The sequence below is a fragment of the Panthera onca genome, chromosome A1 (genome assembly GCF_046562875.1).
Source record: "Panthera onca isolate mPanOnc1 chromosome A1, mPanOnc1 haplotype 2, whole genome shotgun sequence".
Taxonomy (NCBI): domain Eukaryota; kingdom Metazoa; phylum Chordata; class Mammalia; order Carnivora; family Felidae; genus Panthera; species Panthera onca.
Genome location: NC_138339.1, coordinates 69,529,479 through 69,555,400, shown reverse-complemented (window position 1 = coordinate 69,555,400; position 25,922 = coordinate 69,529,479). Strand labels below are relative to the sequence as shown.

Sequence of the window (25,922 nt, the reverse complement as noted above, 5' to 3'; positions counted from 1 at the left end):
GCTTTCATCCAAAATATACATCCTTCTAATGTCCGTATCTCAGCCTCTCTCAACAAATCTCCTTCTTGGAAAAAAAATAAGCCTAGGTGTGGAGAGAGCCTTTTTTCAGTGGCCTTCTTGACCCACGTCGTCTGTCCTTTGTGTGAAGGGTCGGGTTGTTGGCATCCTGGCTCATTGGGTTTTAATTAAATCACTAATCGAAACCTAAGGAAGAGATGTGAAGTCTTCAGGGTGTTTGGATCTTAGGGAGTTCAAAGTGCCTGAAAGGGGTCTGGTAATGCCACACCAAAGCAGCAATACTAAGAAATACTTGAAAGTTCTTTGGTGTTTTGAACTTTGGCCTCACAGCGCCTGGGTGATTGATCAAAATACGTGCAAAGAAAACGTCAGCCAATTTCCATACTTTTGTAGGTCAGCTTTTGTTTAATATTTCTTAAAATAACAAAAATACCTACTTTCAAGTTTAACTTATTAATCTATCTTTGGATATATGCTAATTTTGCCCCCATTAAACTGACCAGATGTAGTTTATTTGGATGAGTATTAATGAATAGAGCCTGTTTGTTGTTAGTACCAAATTTATGAGCCAGGAAAAAAAAATGGGGTTTGGGGGAGAGAAACTATTAATATTTTATGATTAGATACTATAATTGTGTTAGGTTACTAAACCATTAATTATGCAGAAGATTTTATTCTCAGCAATAAGTGTAAAGAAACAAAGAGTTGATATTATGAATTATCTATCTTTATTGAATGTCTATTTGTATTAAATCCTTCAAATTTGGTTTATTTGAAATATTCTTTTAAAAAACTAAAGTAATGCAGTCCTGATAAAATATCCTTAAATTCCTCAATCTCTGTTTTAGTTGCTCTTTGACCCTTTTCTCCTCAAAGGAACTTTTGGCCCAAATTAAGCTTTAAGAGAAAATAAAATGAGGAATAAATCAAACAGCACTTTTCCAAATTGTAAAAACCATGTGGTCATTACTGATTTCACAACAAACTGAGTTGGGAGGCATGGGTTCAACCCACTTTGTTTCTTTTCTTGGTTTTATATTTAAGTTTTAGTTTCTCTATTTGCGTTCTCTCCAGGTTCTGAAAATGGCAGGAGGTACCGTGCAGCTTAAAGTTCTCTCTTAACATCATTTAAACTATTGAAAAACACGGTGTGTTTCTTTTCATTATTGTTCAGACATTACATTCAAAAAGGTTCAAGAAATAATAAATTAGAGGAAATCTTGTGCTCACTAGCGTTAAAAGCTCTACAAGATCAGAGAGATTTGAGAGATTGCTGATGAAACATAATGCTTTGCCTTTTATCAGGTTAAGTAAGAAATCCATTTGGTAGCACCCATAATTTAATGAAATGCCCTTTTGGAGCCTTTTTTTTCCCCCCCAAAGATTATTTAGTTGGTAGAAAATAACATTTTTCTGGAGGAAAATATGGGAGAAGTGAGGATTAATTTTTCTTGTACTATAATCATCTTCCATTCAATTGAAACTTTAAGTGTTACTAAATAGACTACTTTAGCTTTTTTTGTTTATCTTGAAATGGAAGATAGAATGTGATACAAGCAGAAGTCCCTGTATCCCCTCATGTTATATTTGATATTGTGCCATCACAATAAGCACATACCTTGCAGTGGCATAATGATCAATAAGTGACATTTGCTAGCTGTGGCTTCATTTGTCTTCAGAGCTGTAATTATTAGACTTTGGTGCCCTAGTTTTCTGACATCAACAGCTACTTTGAAGAATTAGGTTGCTATGGGTTACCAATGTGTCACGTACATTTTCACTAGCACAACGTTCAGGTTCCAGATCTGTTACAATATATACCTCCAAGCTTTCCCCCCCAGGGACTACGTTCTCCTAGGCAGGTGTTTGTGAGTGAATGAGTATGTGTATAAACCATGTTTCAACCCTTAGGAGAAATACCATAAATGCAATACTCTGGCCTATTTTCCACCAACATATTATAAAAGTACTATATGTAATGGATCTTACTAAAAGAAAGCAAGTAGCCTGGAGGTAAAATGTAATGAACTGCCATCAAGAAGTATGGAAGAAAAGTCTTTCCTTTGGCTGAAATGACTGAATAATTTCCTTGCCTGGGCACATTTAGCAATCACAAAGAGGTTGCTTAGTTTTTCTGTTTTGAATATATAGCCGAAATGGAGTCATAACATGACCCTTGACTTTTAGAGAGTCAAAGTGAACTTCATCTAGTTAAACACATAAGAGAATCACCTTGGGAATTAGAGATCTGAATCTTTACTTGTACCTTTAAGCCAACTAGGGTGACCTTGAGTTTGTCCTTTAATTTCTCATGCACTCAATTTCTTAAATTATAGAAAGACAACATGGTCAAGTAGGTGTAACTATTAAGGAGTCTTCACAAAACTTGGTATCATATAAAGTCTCTCTTGTTCATAACTCCCTGCTCCTAAATTCATCTTCTAAGGATGTTTGTATCTGGGCCTCCTATCCCTGGAGTCCTCCTACTTGTAAACAAGGTCTCAGAGCTTCACTGAAGTTGTTTTTATTTCCATAAAAAGATTCATGAGGATATTAAAATGGTTTGCAATCAATCTCTCATATTTTTTTCCCCAGGACTATGTTCCATATTTAGTTTGATTTAAGAGTAAAAAGCATTAAGTAAGTTATGGCTAGGCAGACTTAGGTAATTAAAACATTTCTGGAATACCATAATGTGCAATTGACTGCTAAAGATTTTTTTTCTGTTAATTGGAACTTTTAAAAATTGAAATAAGTAGCTATGTGTCGAATCTGATTATTCCCTACAGGCATGAAAGAGAAGGTTATTTTAAGGGACTATAAGCACATTCTGGTTACACAGATTCAGAACTCAGAGGTTATCTTGGGGGCTGTTTGACAGCAGCTGCTGTGTTGAAGCCATAGCTTCTTAGCAGGGAAGCATCATCCCCCACAAATATGTGTCGTACTAAACTCAGATCAAGGGTGTGGCGATGGGAAACGTAGGAGAGGTGTGATGGTTAAGAGCTCAGACTCCAGAGTCAACACACCTGTGTGTCATTTCCAGCTCCCATCCCAGTTCTGCTGCTTACCAGCTGTTTGACCTTGTGCAGGTTTTTACAGTCCTTGGTTTTGGCATCTTGAAAATGGTAGCAATAATAGAGTCTACCTCATAGGAGTGTTGGAGGATTAACTGAGTTAATATACATAAAGCCTGGCACCTACTAAGTATTATATCTCCTGAAGAGGATGTGCAGGCCAGATGAGTAAAGGCGTAAGTGTTACAATAGAGAGTATCCATTGAGGGTTGGGGGTGTTGGGGAAGAATTGATAAAGAAAGCGAGTTGTTGAGATGCCAGATCTTGGAGAAATGTCACTTAAATAGGCAGAAAGGAGTAAAAGAACATTACAAAGTGTGAGGTGGGATTGTTTCAATCAGACACCCTTGTTCCTGTAAGAATTTGAAAATCTTGGGGCACCTGGGTGACTCAGTAGGTTAAGCACCTGACTTTGGCTCAGATCATGATCTCATTGTTCGTGGGTTCAAGCCCCACGTCTGGCTCTGTGTTGACAGCTCAGAGCCTGAAGCCTGCTTCAGATTCTATGTCTCCCTCTCTCTCTGCTCCTCCCCCATTCATACTCTGTCTCTCTCTGTCTCAAAAAAATAAACATTAAAAAAAATTTTTTTTGAAAATCTCTGTATTACATATATTTAAGCTGATACCTAGTTTTTCTTTATACATTTAAAAAATTGCAAAGGATGTTTTTCCTGGAATATAATCAATATTGACATTTAAAAATAAACATATCCAGTGAGTAGCAATTTGATACCAAATCATGCATTTTTAAAAAGGCCTGAATAAGATCTTTTTTTTTAAGTTTTTTATTTGAGAGAGAGAGAGAGAGAGAGCACAAGCAGGGGAAAGGGAGAGAGAGAGAGAAAGAGAGAGAGAGAATCTTAAGCAGGCTCTACCCTCAGCACAGAGCCCTACATGAGGCTTGATTTCATGATGGTGAGATCATGGCCTGAGCTGAAATCAAGACTTAACCAACGGAGCCACCCAGGCTCCCCAAGACCATCTTTTAAAGTCAAATTTCACATCCTTATTTTCTCCTTGAACTCATATTTCTATTCTACTTCCTCACAGAATTTTAGCTTAAAGGAATATTCTTATGCTTGAGTGTTGTTATTGGTTAACCTTTCATTACTCTTATAAAAGAAATATGTATGTATATATGTGTCTATATATTTAAATTTAAGATTTCTGTTATCCTAAAAGTATTAAATATGATGTGCATTGAGTTGTAAAAATTATTAATAGTATACAGTTGATCAAAAACAATCTCTATATATTACCAATTTTGTCATTTGTTTCATAAACTTTAATGGAAGCCTTTCAGTGGGATAAATTATACATTTTGTATCCCCATATATTCATGTGTCCATTGGTGAATGTTACGTATTGCCAGAATGAGATAGGTTTCAGCATCGATTTTTTTACTAATTTTTTTTTAATTTTTTATTTTTTTAACGTTTATTTATTTTTGAGACAGAGAGAGACCCAGCATGAACGGGGGAGGGTCAGAGAGAGAGGGAGACACAGAATCTGAAACAGGCTCCAGGCTCTGAGCTGTCAGCACAGAGCCCGATGCGGGGCTCGAACTCGCGGACCGCGAGATCATGACCTGAGCCGAAGTCGGACGCTTAACCGACTGAGCCACCCAGGCGCCCCCTAATTTTTATTTTTATAAGTGTAGGGCAAAGGAATGATGTTACTACCATAAATAAGTAGGTGGCAATAGAAGGAATCTTATTATAGGAATGCCATTCAGTCCTTTGAACTCTTTATGAGTTAGATTCCATAAATCACAGAGTGGTCTATGTCAAACATAAGTTTCAGTTGATTATTTTTAATGATCTGCCTGGCAACTTGATTAGATACCCCTTCAATTTTGTTGAAAGCAAACAATTGAAAGTCACATGTTTTGGAAAAATATTTGTTACTCAGCCATTGAAGTTCAACCAGACACCAGTATTTCACGTTGTCTCTGTCCAGTGCCCACTGGAGTTAGGGTGAGTGAGAGCTATGCTATTGCTTCTTTTTTGGTAAGTTGGGAGAAGGGATGGTGAAAATGTAGTTTTAAAGACAAAAACAAAAACAAGGAAGAACCTCTTGCCTCAACGGCAAGATCAGCTTGAGAAATGAGAGTGTACAGAATCTAGGCTTCCTGCCTACTGGAGCCTTGGAAAGGAGCAAGTCGAGGAGAACAGGAAGTAGGCAAGTTCAGAGTGGCTGTCAGTGTGGAGGATATTCAAATGGACCATTGTGATTATTCCAGCATTCTTCCCTCACTTGTCCTAGACCAGGCCAAGTGTGGATCATGGGGAATGGAATAGGAAAGCTTCAGTGTTGTGAGCTGTTTTATTCACCTCCTATGGAAGGGCTTTAGTTAGAGCTTGCCTGTTTGGGATTTAAAAAAATGTTACTGATGTAGATGTTGTGTTCCCTCCCAGACAGAGCTTCAAAAAAAAAAAAAAAAAAAATCTGTCATTTCTTAACATCAGTGTGTGTTAGGGGAAAAAAAAAAAAAAAAGCTTCCAGTTTTATTGTGTATTCTTTCTGTCATTAGGTCTTCAAGTATATTGTAGTTAATTGGTGTCATTTTTAACCAAAATTTGCAATCCACGGAATCAAAATGCTATATACCTTTCATGTTATACATTTACTTTTGTGTCATTGTGAGAATTTCTGAAATGAAAAGCATAAAATATGTAGACTAGTGCCAAGCGCATAATAAGTTGATCAATAAGTAGTAGTAGTAGTTATTTATATAGTGCTTTAGAAATAAAACAAAGTAGTGCATCACCATTTTCTTAAATTCAAGACTTGGAATGGAATTTACTCAAATTTATATTCATGAAAGCAGATGTTAAAATTTTCACTGGTGGAGAAGTAATCAATGTGAACATTTACAGACCTGGAAATCAGCAAGTACCTCAGAGGATAAATTAGATCTCACAATGGCTGGTAAGTTGAATAAGTCAACATGGAGAAAAAGGTCATCCAGTTGTGGGAGTTATTACCATTTTTATTCTTGGTACTTTCAAATGTGAGTACGGTTTTTAAAAATGATAATATTTACTTTTTAGAAAACAGCATCTCCATATTGACCTACTGAATTTATCATTGTTGCAAGACTTGTCATTAAAGTTTATGTTTTGAACTAAGCAGTGTGTGTTAATAACCATGAGTGTCAGCTCCTGGTTAAGTTGGATAAGTTCACAAAAACAATGTCACAAAAGTAAATACATAATGGGAAAGGCATTTTTATATTTTTGATGATTTAAATATAGGAAAAAAGATACTAAATAATCCCAAAATTGGAGGGGAAATATGCCCTGGTTTTTCATGGCAGCTTTTTTTGTTAGCTGTCATTATTGTTACCATTGTCCTACTTCGGCTATGAAGTGACAACTCAGTCACCTCCTCTGCTCAGACACAGATTCAAGAAAAAGGAATGAGGGCAGCAATTTGATAACAAGGTTGCATTTGTGCCCAAGAACCTATATTTTAAGGATACTCACTGAAGACCTTCTTTGAAACTTAGATGCGTTTTTTGAGGATTTATTTTGTATGATTTCATATCTATGTCAAATTCAGTTAAATACCTCTCCTGGGTTCTCATCTTTACTTTTCATTTTCTTAGATGGGTGTGGGTCATTATTATTCCATCTTGATGTAAGGACTTGTCCTAATCACACATTCAGCATCACTAAGAAGATACCGAATTCTTGCCAAGTGTGAGACAGGTTCTGTTTTGCCCTTTCTACCAGGCTGCTCCCTTCTACTCCTATAACCACTGGAGTATGGTGAGTGATGTCCGATTTCTAAGGTATACGCCTTGGAAAGGTACACTTTCCATTTCAAAATTGCTAGAATAAGGTGATTGGGTTGGTGGAGAGGATTGGACCAACTCCGAGGTTTTGCAGGTCAACGTTAATTTCACCTGTCCAGATAGGTTTTGTACTGATCTGATGGTGAAGAGAGGAAACTGTGTGAGACAGTTAGGCCTAGAATTCTCCAAAGGCCATCAGCTGCTGGTGCTATGGCCCCAGGCTCACCATCTGCATTTCTCAGTCACTTATCCCCTCTACCCCCCACCCCCTCGACATTTCCTTCTACCTCTTCTTTCACCCACAAAGGATGTGTCAGAGGTGCCTTTCAGTGTTTCTATCCACACAGAAAGGAGTACCCTTCTCAGTTTTGTTAAGACTGGTGCTTAGCAACATAATCAAAAGGTGATGCCTCCCTACTTTGACCCCTTGCCTACTCAGTTTCATCTTTTTCCCTCCCTTAGAAAATAATCATCTTTTAAAAATGCTTAAGGGGCACCTGGGTGACTTAGTCGGTTAAGCCTCTGATTTTGGCTCAGGTCATGATCTCATAGTTCATGAGTTCAAGCCCCAAGTCTTGCTCTGTGCTGGCTTGGAGCCTGCAACCTGCTTTGGATTCTGTATCTCCCTCTTTCTCTGCCCTTCCCCTGCTCGTCCTCTATCTCTATTATTTTGTATTATTTTTATTTTATATGTGTCTCTCAAAAATAAATAAACATTTAAAACAAATAAAAATGCTTAAAATTCTATGTATACAAGTAATGTATACGCGTACTCTTTTCACAAAAATTTCACACATTATAGTGTATCAGGTGAAATATTTCTGGAATCTTGTGTGGCCCGTATCCTCTACTCAAGAGAGGTAATCCAGATACCTGTGCATGTGCACACACTCTCTGTCTCTCTCTCTCATATGCATGCATACAAGCACACACACATACATTTGCCCACCTGTAGAAAGAGAATACTGTGTCTGTTCTTAGCATGAAGTTCATCGCAGTGTACAAGTGCAGCATTCACTTTCCGCATCAGATCTTTCTATACTCGGGCAGAGAGCCACCTCATTCTCTCCGTTTGCTACAGAGCATTCCCTAACATGAGTTTTCTGGTTTTGTTATTCATTTGCCTGTTGATGAGCATACAGCGTATTTTCCGAGGATTTTGCCATTGGCAGCAGTGCACAGTGAATGCACTTGGGCTTGTCGTTAGTGTTATCTTAGGTAGATAAGTGAGATCATAGTGTCTTTAATTAATATGTGTTACTTTATTGGCCTCTAAAGTGACTATGACATTTAACAAAAGATTTTAGTTGGTTTTAAAGAAGTTTTATATTCTGGCAAGGCTGTCACCCTATTTTCATTATTTTTTATTTTATTTGTATTAATTATTCTGTTACTAATTTATTTTACTCAGGTGGCACTTGCAGGATAGCAGATCCCGGGTCAGTACCCTCTCCCCTTCTTAAAAAATAATCTGGGGGCGCCTGGGTGGCGCAGTCGGTTAAGCGTCCGACTTCAGCCAGGTCACGATCTCACGGTCCGTGAGTTCGAGCCCCGCGTCAGGCTCTGGGCTGACAGCTCGGAGCCTGGAGCCTCTTTCCGATTCTGTGTCTCCCTCTCTCTCTGCCCCTCCCCCGTTCATGCTCTGTCTCTCTCTGTCCCAAAAATAAAAAAAAAAAAAAAAATAAAAAAAAAAAAAAAATAATCTGGAGGTCTCCTTTCTGCTTAGAGTCACAGCAAAGCTGCTCTAATCTGGTCCCAAAGCAACTTCCAACTTTGTCCAGTGGTGAGTTTGCCAGTGAGACATGGTGGCTCAGAGGCTTAGTGCCACTTCTGTCCACCTTGTGATCGGGAGCAAGGAATTTCCAAGTAGGCTTAGGGTCAGGATTGAATGAGTTATCACATGTAAAGTATATGGTACATAGTAAGCATTCAGTCATTGTTGGCTGGTTCTTGCACATGGCTGTTATCCTTCACTCAGCAACACTTACTGTGTACCTGGGAGCATAAAGATAAGGAAGACATAGTCTCTGTGCTTCAGGAGTTTACATTGTAACATGCATGTGTTTGCTCAAAATTAAAGTACTTATTCCCTTATCTTTCTGGCTAAACTCTGTCCATGGCCTAGTTTGCTTTCCTCTTATGTCAGCTGATTTCTACATGATGAGGGACTGCCTATCACATCTTAACAAATTCTCTTTAATGGTGATTCTGCATCTACTACATTCCCAAGATGTCGTTAACACCTGGAATGCAAAGATGGTGTGTAAAACAATCTGTAAGAAGGTCACAGGCACTAGGGAGGGGAAAAAAGAAAAGAAACTTCAGGGTCCTGAAAGACTCTTTCGGCTTCTCTACTACAGCTTTCCACCCGTGGACTTGCTCTGTTCTTTTTGTTTGTTTATTGTTTTTGAGAGAGAGAAAGAGCATGTATGTGCCCATAAGTGTGGGGAGGGGCAAAGAGTGAGGGAGACAGAGGATCCAAAGTGGGCTCTGCGCTGACAGCAGTGAGTCCGACACTGGGCTCAAACTCAAACCATGAGATCATGACCTGAGCCTAAGCAGGATGCTTAACAGACTGAGCCAACCAGGTGCCCCAACTTGCTCTATTCTTACCTGGCATTACCTGTGTTAAGAAAGATAAACAGTCTCCATTCTCTCTTTCCAGGGGGCAGAGTGTAAGGTGTTAGCAGCAAGGAGGTACTTCCTTCTTTTTGTCAAAACCTGGGAATGGCATCCCCCAGCCCCACCCCTTTGGACTACCCTTGTTAAATAGGGGCTGTTTTCATTCCCAGGATTGAAGAAAACCCAGAGGGGCATAGAAATTCCTGGCCATTCATGCGCAGGTGGAACCACTTTGGTAAAAGTACCTTTTGCTGCCATATACTGCAAAGATTGTGCAGACCACTGAAACCACTGGGTTTATACCTGTGCCTTCCAGAGAGTTCTCCCCTCAATCCCGTGAGCTTCTTTGGGAATGGCACACCTTAGGGAGCTCTCGACACAGGATAGGAAAAGTTATCTCTCTCACACAGATTCTTCTTTAAAAAGTAATACATTCTCGTTGGTAACTCAGGGATACCTCCTTGCTTTTATTGCCATTACAAAATTTATTTGGTTTATTCATAATAAGTATATTAAGTTTGATCTTATTCTGTCCTGGTGCAGAATTTAAATTAATGTCTTGCTGAAGTGTGAATGGACATCGAGGCTCCTTTTAAAGGATCTTTAAGCAGTTGTTGCCACAACAGGATCTGAGCATAATACTGAGCTTGAGAAAGATGATTTTCTCAACAGAAATAATTTATTATTGCTAGAGGTAATATGAAATTATTAATTTTTTTTCTTGAAGCATGTTTTTTGTATATGTTTTCCAGAGATAAATGACTTGAAATTAATGACACTCTTCTTTGTTAAGATTTTCTTTCATTTCATGTAGTCTGTTGACCCCAGAGAGAATATCAGTCTACAGAGGAGAAAGCATGACGCAATGCTGAAAACCCTACGAGTGCTTCCAGTAGATTAGAGTTTACTTGTCCTTTGGTGTCCTCCCCAATGCTGCATGGGGGACTTCATCCCTAGTGTTGCATTTTGTGTTTTGGCCATCTTTGGTTCATTTGTAGAAGCTTATCTGTTAAAATTCCATGTACATTTCACTGGTTTTGAAAAATGTTCTTTAATGTAAACCCACTAAAAGGAAAGTTTGCTTAGAAAGTAATACATTTCCGGGGCACCTGGGTGGCTCAGTCAGTTAGGCATCCGACTCTTGATTTCGGCTCATATCATGACCTCACAATTCATGGACTGAGCCCTGCTTGGTCTTAAGAATAAAGTAATGCATTTCCTAGTTCAGAGAAGTTCTATCATCAATGTATGTGATTTTTTTTCTTTTAACTTCCCAATACTAGTGAAGCTGTTTGGATCAGCTAGCTATATTGGCAGGTTCTTCTCATAATTCTTGGAAGGAAAGATATGTGTATCTTCCTAACTGGGAAGAGGTTAATGGTTCAGACTATGGCAGGAGGGGAAAAGGCTACCTCCTTCCCCCACTCATGGAGGTCCTACTGTTCATTACAGCCTTATGAACGGAGTAAGGAGCTGAAAGCATCTGTGACTGAGGTCGTTGAGTTGCAAGAGTGACATCTACCAGAAAAGAACTTCTATGAGAATTCTGAAAATTCTGTTGATGGGGGCAGGGGGTGGGGGCACTTCAGCCCATTTAGTATTGTCACTGTATTATTATTTACGTTTTCCAGTGTCCAGTGTACTTCTCACATAAACCTTTAGTGCCTGGGCTGCCTGCGTTTACATTCTTTTCCACAAATCCCACAGATTCAAACTTCCTTTCTTTAACTGTTTGCTTGTACCTTCACTGAGCCCGGGAGATTCTTCTTGGCTCCCAGCAAAAGTCCTCCTTGCTCCCTTCTTCTGTGCACCATTTCTCTTTACACAGCCCTCTTTGTTTAAAGAGTGTACTGGTTATCGGCACACCACGGGAGATTGTGTGTGAGGAGTAGGCAGTGGTGGGGAATAATTAAAATTGCAGGTAAATGTCCAGGATTCTTGGAACCTTAAAAACCTTACACTGTATGAAATAGGATAGGACCAACCTTTCTTCTTTTGATTGCTTGCTTTCCTGATTGCTGTCTTGAAGATCCTGTATCTCCTCTACATACTCAGTCTGTATGAAGAGTGTTGGATCTCTTTGTAACTCACCTCTCCATCTCTAAAATAGACCCTGTGCTTCACTAAGGACGAGTAGGTATAGTTAGGGTAGCATGACAGATAGAAATTAGTGAACAGTTTAGGCTTATCCAAGAAAATAAATGCTTGATACATCTGGGACTTTTTCAAGCTGTCCTCTGCTTTATATAGCAAAGGGCAAAATGAATCACTCCATAACAAGGGATCCTAAGAGAAACCAAACTCAATTAAAATTGATTTAACTTCTGGGGAGCTCTCCAGATTATACTCCACAAATACTAATATGGTAATATCACTTTCAGCCATAAATCATCTCCTTGGATCTCTTGTCTCTTTTCCTAGATTATAGATCATGGGCAATAATAGACTGTCTCTTGAACCAACAGAGTGTAAATTTCTGCTTCTAATTTCCAGTGTGTAAGGTGAATGGTGAAGAAAAAGGCTTGCATGGCTCTGTTGGGGAATGGCAGTGCAGATGACAGGTGGACTGGCCTGTAGCAGAGCTGACCTTTACTCGTTTAATGTCCCCTTTCCCCTGCAGAACTCTTTGGAGAATCATTTGCATGTTACATTTCATCTGCATTTATCTCATCCCAGCCTCTTCGTCCTTCTGTTGAGTTAATATGTGCCCCGGAGTGCTTGTTTTCTGCCATCTGACAATTTAAAAAAAAAAAAGAGGCGGGGGAGGTGGGGAAAGGTGAATGGCAACACATTTAGCATGAAAGATGGTAAAGATAATAAGAACAGAAAAGAGGAAAAAGTGTGTAACTTTGCAAGGAGTTCTATACAGCATATTTAAGAAAAGCAGAGCAATTAGGGTACCTTGGTGACTCAGTTGGTTAAACATCTACCTCTTGACTTTGGCTCAGGTCATAATCTCACATTTTGTGAGTTTGAGCCCTGTGTTGGGCTCTACGCTGACAACATAGAGCCTGCTTGGGGTTCTGTTTCTTTCCCTTTCTCTCTTCCTCACCCCTGCTGTCTCTCTCTCTCTCTCTCTGTCTCTGTCTCTCTCTGTCTCTGTCTCTCTCTGTCTCTGTCTCTCTCTGTCTCTGTCTCTTTCTCAAAGTATAACTTAAAAATGTTTTGTTTTTTTTTTTTTAAAGAAAAGTGGAGCAATAAACTTCTATTAAGGTACATATTCTTTTAAATTTAGGAATAGACGGACAGTCTGTGGAAGTTTCCAATATTGTGGACATCCGAAAAGAACATAACCGTGAGATTGCAATGAGAATTTCTTCTAGCATCAACAGCCAAAACAGATTTTATACTGACCTGAATGGATACCAGGTAATTTTCCTTTAAAACCTGTAAGTAATGGCTATGTTAGTGTGTAACTTTTATATATGGTAATAGGCCAGTTGATTTTGGGTGCTTCGAAAATGCTTAAGTTTAAAAATTATTTTCAAAATAAAACTGAATTTTAACAGGTACTCTAGGTTCCTTATTCAATCAGATTTCCAAAGTTAAAACAAGTATTTGAGGGATTGGTTTGTAGAACATCTGATTGGAAGGGTGTATTTTCTCAAAGGAAGATTTGGTGACCATTTGCATGTTAATTCCCTTGATGCCAAAATGTATATAAATTTGTCTAATAGAAAGGAAGCATAATCAGGGGTTGAAGAAGTGTGTATTTTTCCCCTCATAAGGAAATGGTCTGTGCATATTTAACTTATTACATATATACTTTAAAAAAAAATTTAGGTTTATTTATTTATTTCGAGAGAGAGGAGAGAGAGAGTGGCAGGGAGAGAAAGAATCCCAAATAGGCTTCACACTGTCAGCACTGAGCCTGACGCGGGCTCAAACTCATGAACCGTGAGATCATGACCCGAGTCAAAATCAACAGCCAGACACTTAACCAACTGAGCCATACAGGCACGCCAAATACATATATACTTTTAAATGTATAATGTATTAATGAGCTCTTTTAAATTTCATGAGAACTCTTCCCCTCTTTTTATGAATAATGTATATATGTTCACCTTAATACACACGCATATGTGTACATGGACACACAAATACAAACATGTATCTATTGAGAAATGTGAGTAGGTATGTATTTAATCGAAATGTTCACAAAATAGTTTGAAATAGTAATGAGAAAATTGACTAAAAATCTTTTCAGATTGTCAGCTCTCTAATTTAATTGGGCTCTTTTGATTGTTACCTAAATTTCTGTATTCAGAGTGTATGTGTGTGACAACGTATCTTTGAAATAATACTATTAAAAACATTAGCATGTTTTCGAGACATTAGCGTTTTAGAAATTTCTGGCTATGAATAGAAATAATTTCACAACAAATGCTTTTACTTTGTCTGATTTTCAACTGGAATGAGTGAAAGGGATTGTGATAATTTTCTCTTCTACAATTTCCTGCAAAGGTTAAATTTAAACCTTTTTCAAAGCATAAAAATTACATTATACACTTTGAATTTACATGTTAATTCCACCACAGCTGTTTGGTTTTCAAACGAATCCCCGACTTTATGGTGATTCATTTTCCTTGTATTCAAAAGAAACTCTTTTCTTAAAATCTTACAGAAGCAATTATTTGTATGTGTGGGTGTCTACGTGAATGAAAAAAAAAATAGTACAATAAATATGTGTACTAATATGTGTATAAATAAATAGTACAATAAAAATGTGAATTTTCTTTTCAAGGATCAAGCATTTGAATACATGGGAAAATATTATTTCTAAATTTATAACCTAAATATTTCTGCTTTTAAAATAGGCCTATTAAAAAAACAGACTTCAAAAAAAAAACAAAAACATTTTTTTGGCCTCAGAAAGAATTGTACTTGGGCAAAACTAGAAATCTAGACCCACAGGTAGGGAGTGAGAGTGACAGCCCCAGAGTTCTGACAGTTTAAATGTCCTTTTTATGAGAATACAAGTTAATTTGAATGTGAAGATCAGGATTACACAGGAGAAATGGAGAATTCTTTCAAACTATCCTTTTTTTTTTTTTCCTCCAACTTTTACAGTTGTTTCTCTACAAGTGTATTAATTTCCTAGGCCTGTGACACAGATGACTACAAATTGGGTGGATTAAAACAACAGGAATTTACTCTCTCACAGTTCTAGACACCACAAGTCCAAAATCAAGGTGTCCTTAGGGCCACACTCCCTCCAAAGGCTCTGGGGAAGTATGCCTCCGTGACTATTCTAGCTTCTGGTGGCATCAGGCCATCCTGGGCACCATTGGTTTATAGACACATCCCTCCAATCTCTGCCTCTGCTGTCACAGAGTAGCTATGATGTTCTCTTTGTATCTCTGTATATGTCCCTGTGTCCCAATTTCCCTCTTCGAAGGACACGATTCATTGGATTAGAGCCCACCCTAATCCAGGATAACTTGATTATATCTGTAGAGATCTCATTGCAAAATAAAATCACATTCCCAGGTTCTGGATGGACATGGGTTTGGGGGGACACCATTCAGTACAACCAGTAAGTGAAGGACACACTACAGGGTTTCTGTAAAGATTAGAGATCTTATTTGTGAGATACCCAGTGGTGTGCCTGGTGTTAATTGGCACTCAGTATGTGTTAACTATTATGTTAACTTTGTACTTCTTTTTTTCTCGATTGTCATGTCAGACTTTCATGAGTTTAACAGTAGAGATGTCATTTTTATGGTATGAATAAGATACACCTGATAACTGAGTCCCTGTGTGGTTTGAGTGAGTCTCCTTGACCCCACCCAGCTTAGTGCATTTTCAGTCAAAAAATAAAATAATGTATTTCATGCATTCAGATACTAGACCAAGAAAAATTGAAATTTAGAACTATCTACGTTGAAACGAAACAGGAAGAGTAAGCACTGAATAGTTTTTAAATATAAATATGAATTTGATTATTTTAATGTAATATGTTAGAGGATGTGATGAGGGGATCTGTGGTATTTATTAAAACTGATTCAAGAATTTTAAGAGATATTTCTTGAAAGGGGATAGAGAGCTATTATGCTTAGCATTCATTACCAAAGCGGTATGTTAGACTTAGATGAGAAATGAATACTTAATACCTTTATAATTTGTTTTATGCAAATACTAGAAAGCTAGAAGACTTTTGTTAAAGATTTTTATTATGAATTTAAATAGGAATGCCTATTTTTAAAACCAGGATAAGTTCTACCTTTCTCACTTTAGAGTTGTTTTCTAAGATCCTTGTGATTTTTTTTTTTTAATATTGTTTTGAAGAATGTTTTAATTTTCAATTTAGTTCTTTCTTTGAACAAGAAAGGAAGCTATACTTTTTTCTCTTTGGAAGAAAACTCATCCATAGTCAGTACTAATTTTTTAAATCACATATGTAAATATCACTTGATTTCTTTTTTTTAAAGTGTACTGTTTGGTCTTATAGATTCAGCCTAGAATGACAATGAGCAAATTACCTCTTCAAGCAAATGTCTACCCAATGACAACAATGGCCTATATCCAGGATGCCAAGCATCGCTTGACCTTACTTTCTGCTCAGTCTTTAGGGGTTTCAAGTTTGAAAAGTGGTGCGTATTGTTTGGGTTCTTTTTTGCTCTTTTTTTTTTCAGTTCCAAGTGTATAATTTTTCTGTTGGTCATATGTATTAATTATTATCTTCAGACACCAGCCACCTTCTCTTGAGAACAAGAATATTAGTTAATTTTGGGTTTTGTGAAAATAACGTAATGTATATCCTTAATCTTCTGATGAAGAATGAGGGACTTGAAACTCCATGAAACCATTGTTTCTTAAAGATAGTTTATCTCTCCTGATAGCTCGTTGTTTGCACAAGGCTCTGTCATTGTCATAATTGAATGGCTGTGGAAACTCAGACTCCAGAAGTTAAGGAGGAAAGGAGGCAGGGAGAAGAGTTAGAAATTCCCAAGTTTGCCTAAGTGCCCAAGGCAGGAGGTTATAGTCCATACCTAGGTCCTTCCCTGAATCACATCCTTCTAGGGCACTACCACCTGAAAGAAGAAAGAAAGGGAGTTGTAATGATACAGATATGGGGATGAAGAAGTGACAGATACAACTTTAAGGATTCTGTAAAAGAGACAAGATGGAAAGAAAAAATAGTAGACACAGATTAATTTTTATAAAACCTTCTGTTGGAAGGCTGATATCCCTTACAATACATATTTTTAATTATCCTTTACATGTAGTCAGTTGCTCTTCCTTACATACTAAGACTTGCTAAGACAAATGTCTTAGGAGCCAGGCAGATAATAAAGGAGTGAAGGTGCCTGCTGTACCCTGTGTCACAAGCCCACTTTTTATATTAGGCATATGCATACATTCTGTATGTCCATGCACACACAAAAACATACTACTTCTCATTTTTCTTTGTGGCTTTCATTACACAGAATCATGAGATTATGCCATAAAGACATTACTACCTTTATAAAAATAATAATGGCCTCCCATCAGGGATGTAGTGGGGAGCGGTGGGGCTTCAGCAAACTGGAGCCCACCCTTCTCTGTGCACAGTGCGGCAGCCGCTGCTCGGTGGCAGGCCATCATCTCCATGGGGAATGGGGCCTCTTGTTGCCAATTTTTTCTGTGTTTGAACAACCCAGAAGTCTGGGATTTTATGTGAAGCTGTCCAATCTGTAAATGTTGACTTGGCTTGTTTAAAAATCAAAATATAAAACATCTTTTTGCCAGCTGTGACTCTTGAACCACCCATTTTAAACCTTGCCTTAAGTTCTCAAAGTTGGGCCCTTCAGTAGGGAACTAGACATTAGGACTGGAACAGTCATGGACTAAACCGTTATCCCACTTTCCTGATAAAGACGAGCTTAGAGATAAGGCTCCTCTGCTCCTGCTAGAGACCCCCAGCACCCTGGGGTTTGAATGCCTGCATACATAGAAACAATTTGAGAACAGTCCAGGAGATTTACTAAGTGCCACATACTGTGTAGACTAACATTTGGAGACAGGGAGAAGAGAGAAATTGCCAGGAGATTGATGTACTAATTTGGGTATGAAATGGTCAAACCCTAGATAGCCCCATTGCCTGAGGAGCAAGTTCTAGATCGTTGTGTGCTACAATACATATGGAGGTAGTAATGACGAGAATTCTAACCATCACTGGCGGTTTTATGTACTAGATACCTAAACTCAGAAGAAAGAAACTAAACAGAGTTGGTTTGACTAGGTCAGAATAATAGTTTTTAAAATAGCTTACATATTGCTCTTTTATGCTGAACAGTTATTTAATACTGTAACAAATATGAATGAGTGGATGGATGAATACATATATATATATATATATATATATATATTTTTTTTTTTTTTTTTTTTTTTTTTTTTTTTTTAAGTGTACATGACTAGGGCTTTTTTAGTATAAACATATGAATATGGCTCTGGGTAGCTTTTTGGGTTGGTTTGGTTTGGTTTGGTTTGATTGATTGGTTGATTGATTTATATTAGTTTGTCAACTCATAACCTAACTATTATCTTACAAATTAAACTAGAGGAGATGTGGAATTATTTCACAGCAAATGAAGGAACCAAATAAAACCCCTTTTTGAACTAGAGGAGAGAGGACAGTTGATGCCACTAACATAGTACCAGGGAGGGAAGGAGGGGGTACATGGTGGGTGTCTCCAAATTCTGGCATTTCTTCACAGAATTGCCACCTTATCAAGTAAGTTAAATTGTATTTCAAATCCTTTTTAGATTCTACGCATCTGTTTTTGTCTTAATATTCTCTGTGGATATACATTTTCTGTGAACCTCATAAACATTTTTTAAATTCCAAATGATGCCATTAAAAATTTTAGAGGCCGTAATTTACTCTTCAGATTAATTCTTTTTAAATTTCACTTGAATTTTGATCTGTCTGATTTTTAAATTTCTTTTCACATTTTACTAGACATTAATGAAGAACAGAAATACAATCATATTTTTTTGCATTTATACTAGCTGCTTTGAGAGAAAGCCCTTGGTACTCTGGGTTGTAGAGATCGGTCTCCTCGACTTAAGTTGGACCATGCCTATACTTATGTGATCCTCAGTGGATGTTTGTATTTAATAACCCTGGCCAGTTTGTTTGTTTTTTTTGTTTGTTTATTAGGTCAGATTGAAGTTATCATGGATCGAAGACTCATGCAAGATGATAATCGTGGCCTTGAACAAGGTGTCCATGATAACAAGATTACAGCTAATTTATTTCGAATACTACTGGAAAAAAGAAGTGTTGTGAATGTGGTAAGAAAAAAAAAATAACTCACATGTTCTGATGTTGATTGTTCTTTGCCATCCAAAATTTGAAATTTTGACTTTCCACTGTTTTATGATTTATGGTTTCTAGTTTTGAGATATCTTTGTAATAGACTTAGTCTCTACTGACAAGAAAGAGAGCTTCAGTTACACATATCCTGTGAGATTTGCATTTAGGTCGTCTTTTTCTTTTATTTTTGCTTATTATGTAGATAGAGAATTATGTTAAGGAATCAGTTTGGATGAAATTTTATGAAATTATTTTGAAAGAAAGTAAGAGTTGAATTTAAAGATAGAATTTGGTTGTATACTTAGGAGATTAAGTTTGATTTGTAAAATTTATTTAAAACCTAGTGTACCTATTCTAGTCTTAGACTCATCAGTTGAAAATGGATTTACTTGTTTTTCTTCTTGTTCAGTTTTCATGCTCAAAACAAAACCTCAGCATTCCATTAAATAATCTAGCTGAAGCTCAGTTGGACATGAACCAATATGATAGTATGCTTCTTCAAGATGACATAGAAGTCATCATCACGGTCCTCCATACATACTAATTTCCCACCTCATTTGGCCCTCTACATGGCCCTTTTTTTCTTATTCTGCCCTCCTTGTTTCTTCACTGACCATTTCAAATCTTTTCTACTCTTTTCAGCAGATGACCGCATGGACTTCACAGAAGGAAAAACCATTTAACAGTGCTCTCTGTTCTAGATATCAGCCATCTACTCCCACCCTTTCCCCCTGCTTAACCCTGCTGATGTCTTCTCAGTGCTGTCATAAAAGCCAAAATCCTTACCGTAGCATCAAGAGCCTATCACGATGTGGGCCCTGCCTGTTCCCGCAGCTTCATCTAGCGTGACTCTCACTATTTCTACTCTGAACCCACTGGTTTTCTTTCGATCCTAAGTAATCCCCATGCACCCTGTGCCTACAGCACCTTTGCACTTGTGATTTCATTCTCTGCCCAGGGAACTCTTCGTAGTAGTTGAGATCAAAATTCTCTTGGTCAACTGCTTCTGCTGAACCAGGCCAGATCACCTTCTTCAGTGCTTTCTCAGACTATTCAGCTGTCCTCCATGCACATGTGTGATTATTTTATCATTGTCCTTTTCCTCTTTTGGACCATAACTTCCCTGAGAGTAGGGGCTTTCTCCCTCTGCTTCTAGGATTGTCCCTAGCAGAGGAAGCGGTCACTATTTGGTGCAGGAATGAATACACAAATACATAAATGAGCGAGCTGGAATTGCACACTGTGCCACTGCATCTGTCCCAACCACTATTTACTGCCTTGTCATACTATGCATGTTCTCTCCCCCTGCTAGATTCTAGGGACTTGTCTACTTCTTTTCATGTGCCCCACAGGGCCTTCTTGCCTGTGGTACATATTCTATAAATACAACACTAGTTGATTGAATGAAATGGCAACAGCTCATTAAAGCAAAGAATTCTTCCAGTATGTAGAATCTTTTAGGAAAAAGATTTTAATATCCATTTTTAGATGTCAAGATTTATACCAGTTCTTGGGACTCATGGTTTAAATCAATTACTGACAAGATGGCTTAATTTTAGGTCTAAAACTGCATAGGAAAATCATTGTCTGAGTGCTGGCAGCTACTGTCTTTTTCTCCTCCTGAAAATGTTTCTGGCTTTTATGGTTTTTTTCTCTCTATATAGACACTAATTTGCAAAACTTCTGTTAACTATGGAAATAAGAATTTTCATGTCAGATCTATAAAGCTTTCATTTAGAAGTGAAATAATTTGTTTATTCCCATTCAAAACTCCTTGGATAGTAATTGATTGAAATTTGATCCAATGTTTTTATAATCCTGTGTTGGTTAAATTTTCCTTTTGCTCAACTATACATTCTTGGACTTAAATCAATAGTTTCTTTTAAATAAAAAATGAACTAGAGAAGAGAAAATACATTTTAATTTCTAGTGAAATTGACTAAAAAGACATTTGATTAAGAAATGTTCCATCTCATATAACTTAAACTTTCTAGAAAGTGTTTTTATTTTCAACTCCGACTCTAATCTTTAAAATAACAATGATAGAAATCTTAGTAAGGAGACACTCTTCTGTACAGGAGAACATTTTAGTGGAAAGTCTTGAGCCTGCCAGAGCCTCCTGGGAGTAATCTGGATGACTAAATGGAAGTGAGTCCTGTGTTTGAGGGTTCTGTGGAGGGGCACTGAGAACAAGGACTGGAATGATAATCGCTGTTAAGATATACAGATGCCCGATGGGTTGCTCTGGCTATGTGAGGCTGACTGTCGTCCATGGTTATGACACTCAAGAGTCAACAGAAGTGGTAAATGGGAATTGTCTCTTTGGCATTGACCCTTTAGGATTTGTTTCTTTGATGCCTACTCCCTGTCCCTTCCTGCTGATGACTGCTAAGTAAAGAGGGGCATTGAACCAGGAATCACTGAAGTTAGGTGACCATAGGTCTTTGATGACTATGAGGTCGTATCCCACTGAGGAGCTACAACTCAGTCCCACTTGAGGGAATGTAGGGGCCAAGTGTGACTTGGATTTCCAGTGTTTTGGGTAAAAAAAAAAAAAAAAAAGTTACCTGTTTTTGTGAGTTTTTGTTACTTTTGTTGACAACTTTAATGTGAAATGTCCTGGATTTTTTTCTTGAGAGTTGGCCCCAAAACAAACAACTTCTTAATGTCGTGCGGACCTACCAAAACATATCTATATGGGCAAATTTAGCCCACACATCACCAGGCTTCACCTCCGCATTGAATGATATTTATTTCTAAAACTCATGATTCAGTATAATTTTCCTTCGTTATTTTTTTCTCTTTTTACCCCATCCTTTCCCCTACTGTATTTTTCTCTCATTTATTTATGTTGCATTTGCTTTTAATAGATTAAGTTCAGTACACATTTATCAAGTTCCCACCATGAATCAGGTCATACTGAATAAGCAAAAGTGACTCAAAATATCGTCTCTTATTATCTTAAATAACTTATTTATTAGGAAGTTCTGATGTAGATGAATGGGAACCTTTGATGATTAGGGATCAGATTACTTAAGCAGACTTAATGAAGGGCACCACAGAGCCTAGCAAGAAATTCTGACTTAGGAAATACGGGCCGGAACCCAATGGAGATCTCAACTTGATGCAGTTTGGATGAGAATGTGCCAGAAACTATTTTTAATTTCACACAGGCTGCAAGGAGAAAGCTAGACTTGAACAGCTTGAAGCCTTCCAACCAACAAGAAACCAAATGATGTTTATAGTAGTATATTAGTTACTACAAGGCTGGGGAATTCATTTCCAGCTTAAACAAACACATAAATTTTCCTCTAGCAAACATGTTTTATAAGCTTTGGGTTTATCATAAAGGTCACATTAAAAGATTACCTTTCCAGGAGATTAATCAAGAAGTGATAATTCAACAGTTAAATATCTTGTTGAGCCCCTCGTTACTGTAAAAATGTTAGGAAAGTGCATGAATGATGGAGCCTTCCAGGAGACTTGGTCCCACCCTGCCTGGCCAGCTTCCAGCAGTATTGTTTGTTGGTGGTGCTCTTCCAGCCGCGACCCACACTCTACCATAAACTTATCTTCCTTGTCTCGCTTAGGACAATAAGTGGCTTAGTTCTTGAACTCTCGAGGTACTTACGTTCATGACATTGTTTTCCTTTTTGTCATTCACATGTTTCTGAGTCTGAATCATTTTCGTAATTCAGAACAAGTTAAAGGGTGAGACTTAAACTTTTGATTCCAAAGGGAGCTCTCTTTCTTCCACAAGGTTGGGAAGGTATCGGGGGTGATGGTTTCCAGCATATGTCCACAGAGCTACATATGACTGACTGAGATTTGAGATTCACTTCGGGGAGCTGTTAAGCTTCAGCTTCCCAGGGCCCACTCCCAGACATTCTGATTTAGTAGGTTTGGATTAAGGCCCAGAGATCTAAGTTTAAAGCTCCTCAAGCCATTCTTATGTGTGGTCAATTTGGGGGAGCACTGAAGGTCAGGAGAACTGGTTTGGGTTGGGAAGAATGGTATATATGCACGTTACTGTTTGTAGGGCATAGGTGATCCATCAAGAAGTGTCCCACCTATTCACTGAAGTGTCCAGGAATTCCTCCAAGAGCATAGAACAAAGCCAGAGAGCTTTTTCTGAGTGTGTCTTGACCTAGAATGGACTTAATGCCTTCCAATTCTGATAAGGCAGGTGTCTTCTTTTCTCTTGGAATCTTTTATCTTTTATTACTGAAAAGTGATTTTGTCAGCAATCCTGACCTAGATTATGAAGTCCTTTGATCTTGGAATACATGTAAAGTTTCTTATTGAAACTCTTCCCTCAATATTCAGTAATATGCATTAAATTTCAGTATTGTTGGAGAATATTGCTATATATGCTTTGTTTAATCTTTCTTTAAAAAAAAAAGAGTGTGGAATGGGTACTTTTTTTTTACAACTCTTTTAGATCTAATATTTTTTGTCAGTATCTTAATACTGCAGTGTCCCTCTGCTGCCTTTAATTTTTTTTTCCCTCTCTCCATAGTCTGAATTGTAATGACATCTACAGTTCGCTGCTGGCAAGATGCTTGTCACTCTTTGCTAACCCTCTGCTAATCTGACATTCTGAATTTTAAGCTCCGTATCCTCTATAAATCCTATCTTTTCTCACAGATAAGTAGCCAAGCCTTTTATTTGAGCCCTGTATTGCAAAAAGAGTGCAAAATCAGAAGATACCAGTGAAATGGACATTTAAAAAAATAAGATACAAAATTAAATTTGTTCCAAATGTCACTGTTGATTAAAAAACCTTTCTATATAAATTATTTTCTCTTCTTAGTGCTTTTCTATGTCTGCTTTTATACCTTAGGCATAATTAGTTAAGGTTCCACTTAGTCATTGATTTAATTAATTGGGTGTGTCATCTACCATATGCATATCCCCAGCCCTGGCAGACTTATTTAATGTTTGAACATGCTGAACCACTTGTCTGGAAGTATATTCCATAGCAATGACTAAATTACTTTTAAGTTATACTGAATAATTGTGTACTAGGTAGGTATATAATAATTATTCCATAACATATATAACACTTTCTGTTTGGAGAATAAAGTACAGTGAAGTAAGTGGCATTGATTTACCAAATTTAACAGATGATCTAGATATACTACCTGTGTTGTTTAAAATCCTTATTCATATTGAGAATTTCTTCAAAAAAATCCTGTCATTGGGTCACATTTATAGAGCACACCTTTGGATCAACACATGATGTCATTTTTTTTTAAATGAAACCATGATGGAGGCACTTAGGTGGCTCAGTCAGTTAAGCATCCAACTCTTGGTTTTGGCTCAGGTCATGATCTCACAGTTTGTGAGATTGGGCTCCATGTCGGGTTCTGTGCTGACAGTACAGAGCTTTCTTGGGATTCTCTCTCTCGTCTCTTTCTGCCTTTCCCCTGCTCTCTCTCCCTCCCTCTCTCAAAACAAATAAATTTAAAGAAAAAAAAAGAAATCATGAGAATATGTGGGGTAAAACCTGAGGGAGAAGAGATAACATTTGATGATATGCAAGATGTTTCAATATCCCAACCTATCTACTTAAAGAATGTCACAGACTATGAGTCTGGAGTTCTCTTTTGTCCAGCAAGAAAGAGGACGCAGAATTGAATACAAGAGAGGCTAATGTCCAGGAGGAGAAAAGAGCCCCAAACAGGGGTTTCGTCTCCATATGTATTGAACTCTCAAGATACTACCTGCGTGGTGAACATTAAGAAAACAAGATCTTACACACATGATGAATGTGAAGAAAACAGTCAGTAATCATTAACTTGTGTGTGCAGGAAGCAAAGGGTCTGAGGGACAAGTGGAGTTGTGATCAAAGTACAATAGTACATTGGCATCAGATGGAAAGCAATTTCCTGCAGGTGATATAATAAGTTACTCGTGATCCCATTACAATATCTTGCTAGCTAACCTCAGGCGCTTTTGCCCCGTAGTGGCAGCTTTCAGCCCTAAGCCTTTTTCTAACCCATTTATGTAAGTAGAACCTTTTCCCCACTTTTGTGGTAAGTTGAAAAAGAGTTTCCATAAAAAGTCTTACCCTGTACTAAAATGGCAAAAATTATTTTCAGGATTTTTAGTACTTAAAGCAATGGGAAAAAGCTATTTCTAAACATGGTTTAAATGGACACTGTTCATTTTCTTATATTGCTTAGAACTGAAATTGGTAATCTGTGTGTTGTCTGAGACTGTTATTTACAAAATATAATAAAATCAGAGTATATATGTTTATATTTCTTTTCGACTTAAACTCTGTTGGGTAATTTAGTTAATATTACAAAAACTGCAAATATATATCACTTACACATTTTTGTTTTTTCTTGATAGGAAGAAGAAAAGAACTCTGTCAGTTACCCATCCCTTGTTAGCCACATAACTTCTTCTTTCCTGAATCATCCTGTCTTTACAATGATAGAAAAGATCCCCATGCCAACCCTTCAGCTGCTAGGTGAATTCTCTCCGTTAGTGTCATCTTTGCCTTGTGACATTCATCTCGTTAATCTGAGGACAATACAGTCAAAGGTACATCCCAAGATATATCTATAAAGAATTACGATTTTGTAATATATTTGATATAATGGGATGGGAAGCAGAAAAAAAATACAGCTGGGGCTGGGGGATGGGCTAAATGACTGATGGGCATTAAGGAGGGCACTTGTTGGCATGAGCACTGGGTGTTATACGTAAGTGATGAATCACTGAATTGTACTCCCAACACCAATATTACAGTATGTGTTAACTAACTTGGATTTAAATTAAAAAAAAAAAAAAGTAAAATTCAAGAAGCCATGAAGAGTAAATTTGTATGGGTATGGATAATGTAAAAATTAATTTTCCAATACAAAAAAAATTTTTTTTAATTATTGAACTTAAAAACATAAAACAGGAGTGCCTGGGTGACTCAGTTAAGCATCTGACTTCGGCTCAGGTCATGATATCGCAGTCTGTGAGTTCTAGCCTCACAACGGGCTCTGTGCTGACAGCTCAGAGCTTGGAGCCTGCTTCAGATTCTTCTCTCTCTCTCTCTCTCTCTCTCTCTCTCTCTCTCTCTCTTTCTGCCCCTCCCCCGTAC

At 37.6% G+C, this 25,922-nt stretch overlaps 1 protein-coding gene across 2 annotated transcripts in view; it reads left to right on the top strand.

Annotated features, from left to right (window-relative positions):
• MAN2A1 (mannosidase alpha class 2A member 1) overlaps positions 1–25,922 on the top strand; it is a 166,193-nt gene that overhangs the window by 124,056 nt on the left and 16,215 nt on the right. For both annotated transcript variants that reach the window (XM_060635233.2, XM_060635234.3), the window contains exons 17-20: positions 12,752–12,885; positions 15,968–16,109; positions 18,662–18,795; positions 25,178–25,372. In XM_060635233.2, coding sequence (XP_060491216.1) covers positions 12,752–12,885; positions 15,968–16,109; positions 18,662–18,795; positions 25,178–25,372 — 605 coding nt within the window. The remainder of the gene's footprint in view (positions 1–12,751; positions 12,886–15,967; positions 16,110–18,661; positions 18,796–25,177; positions 25,373–25,922) is intronic.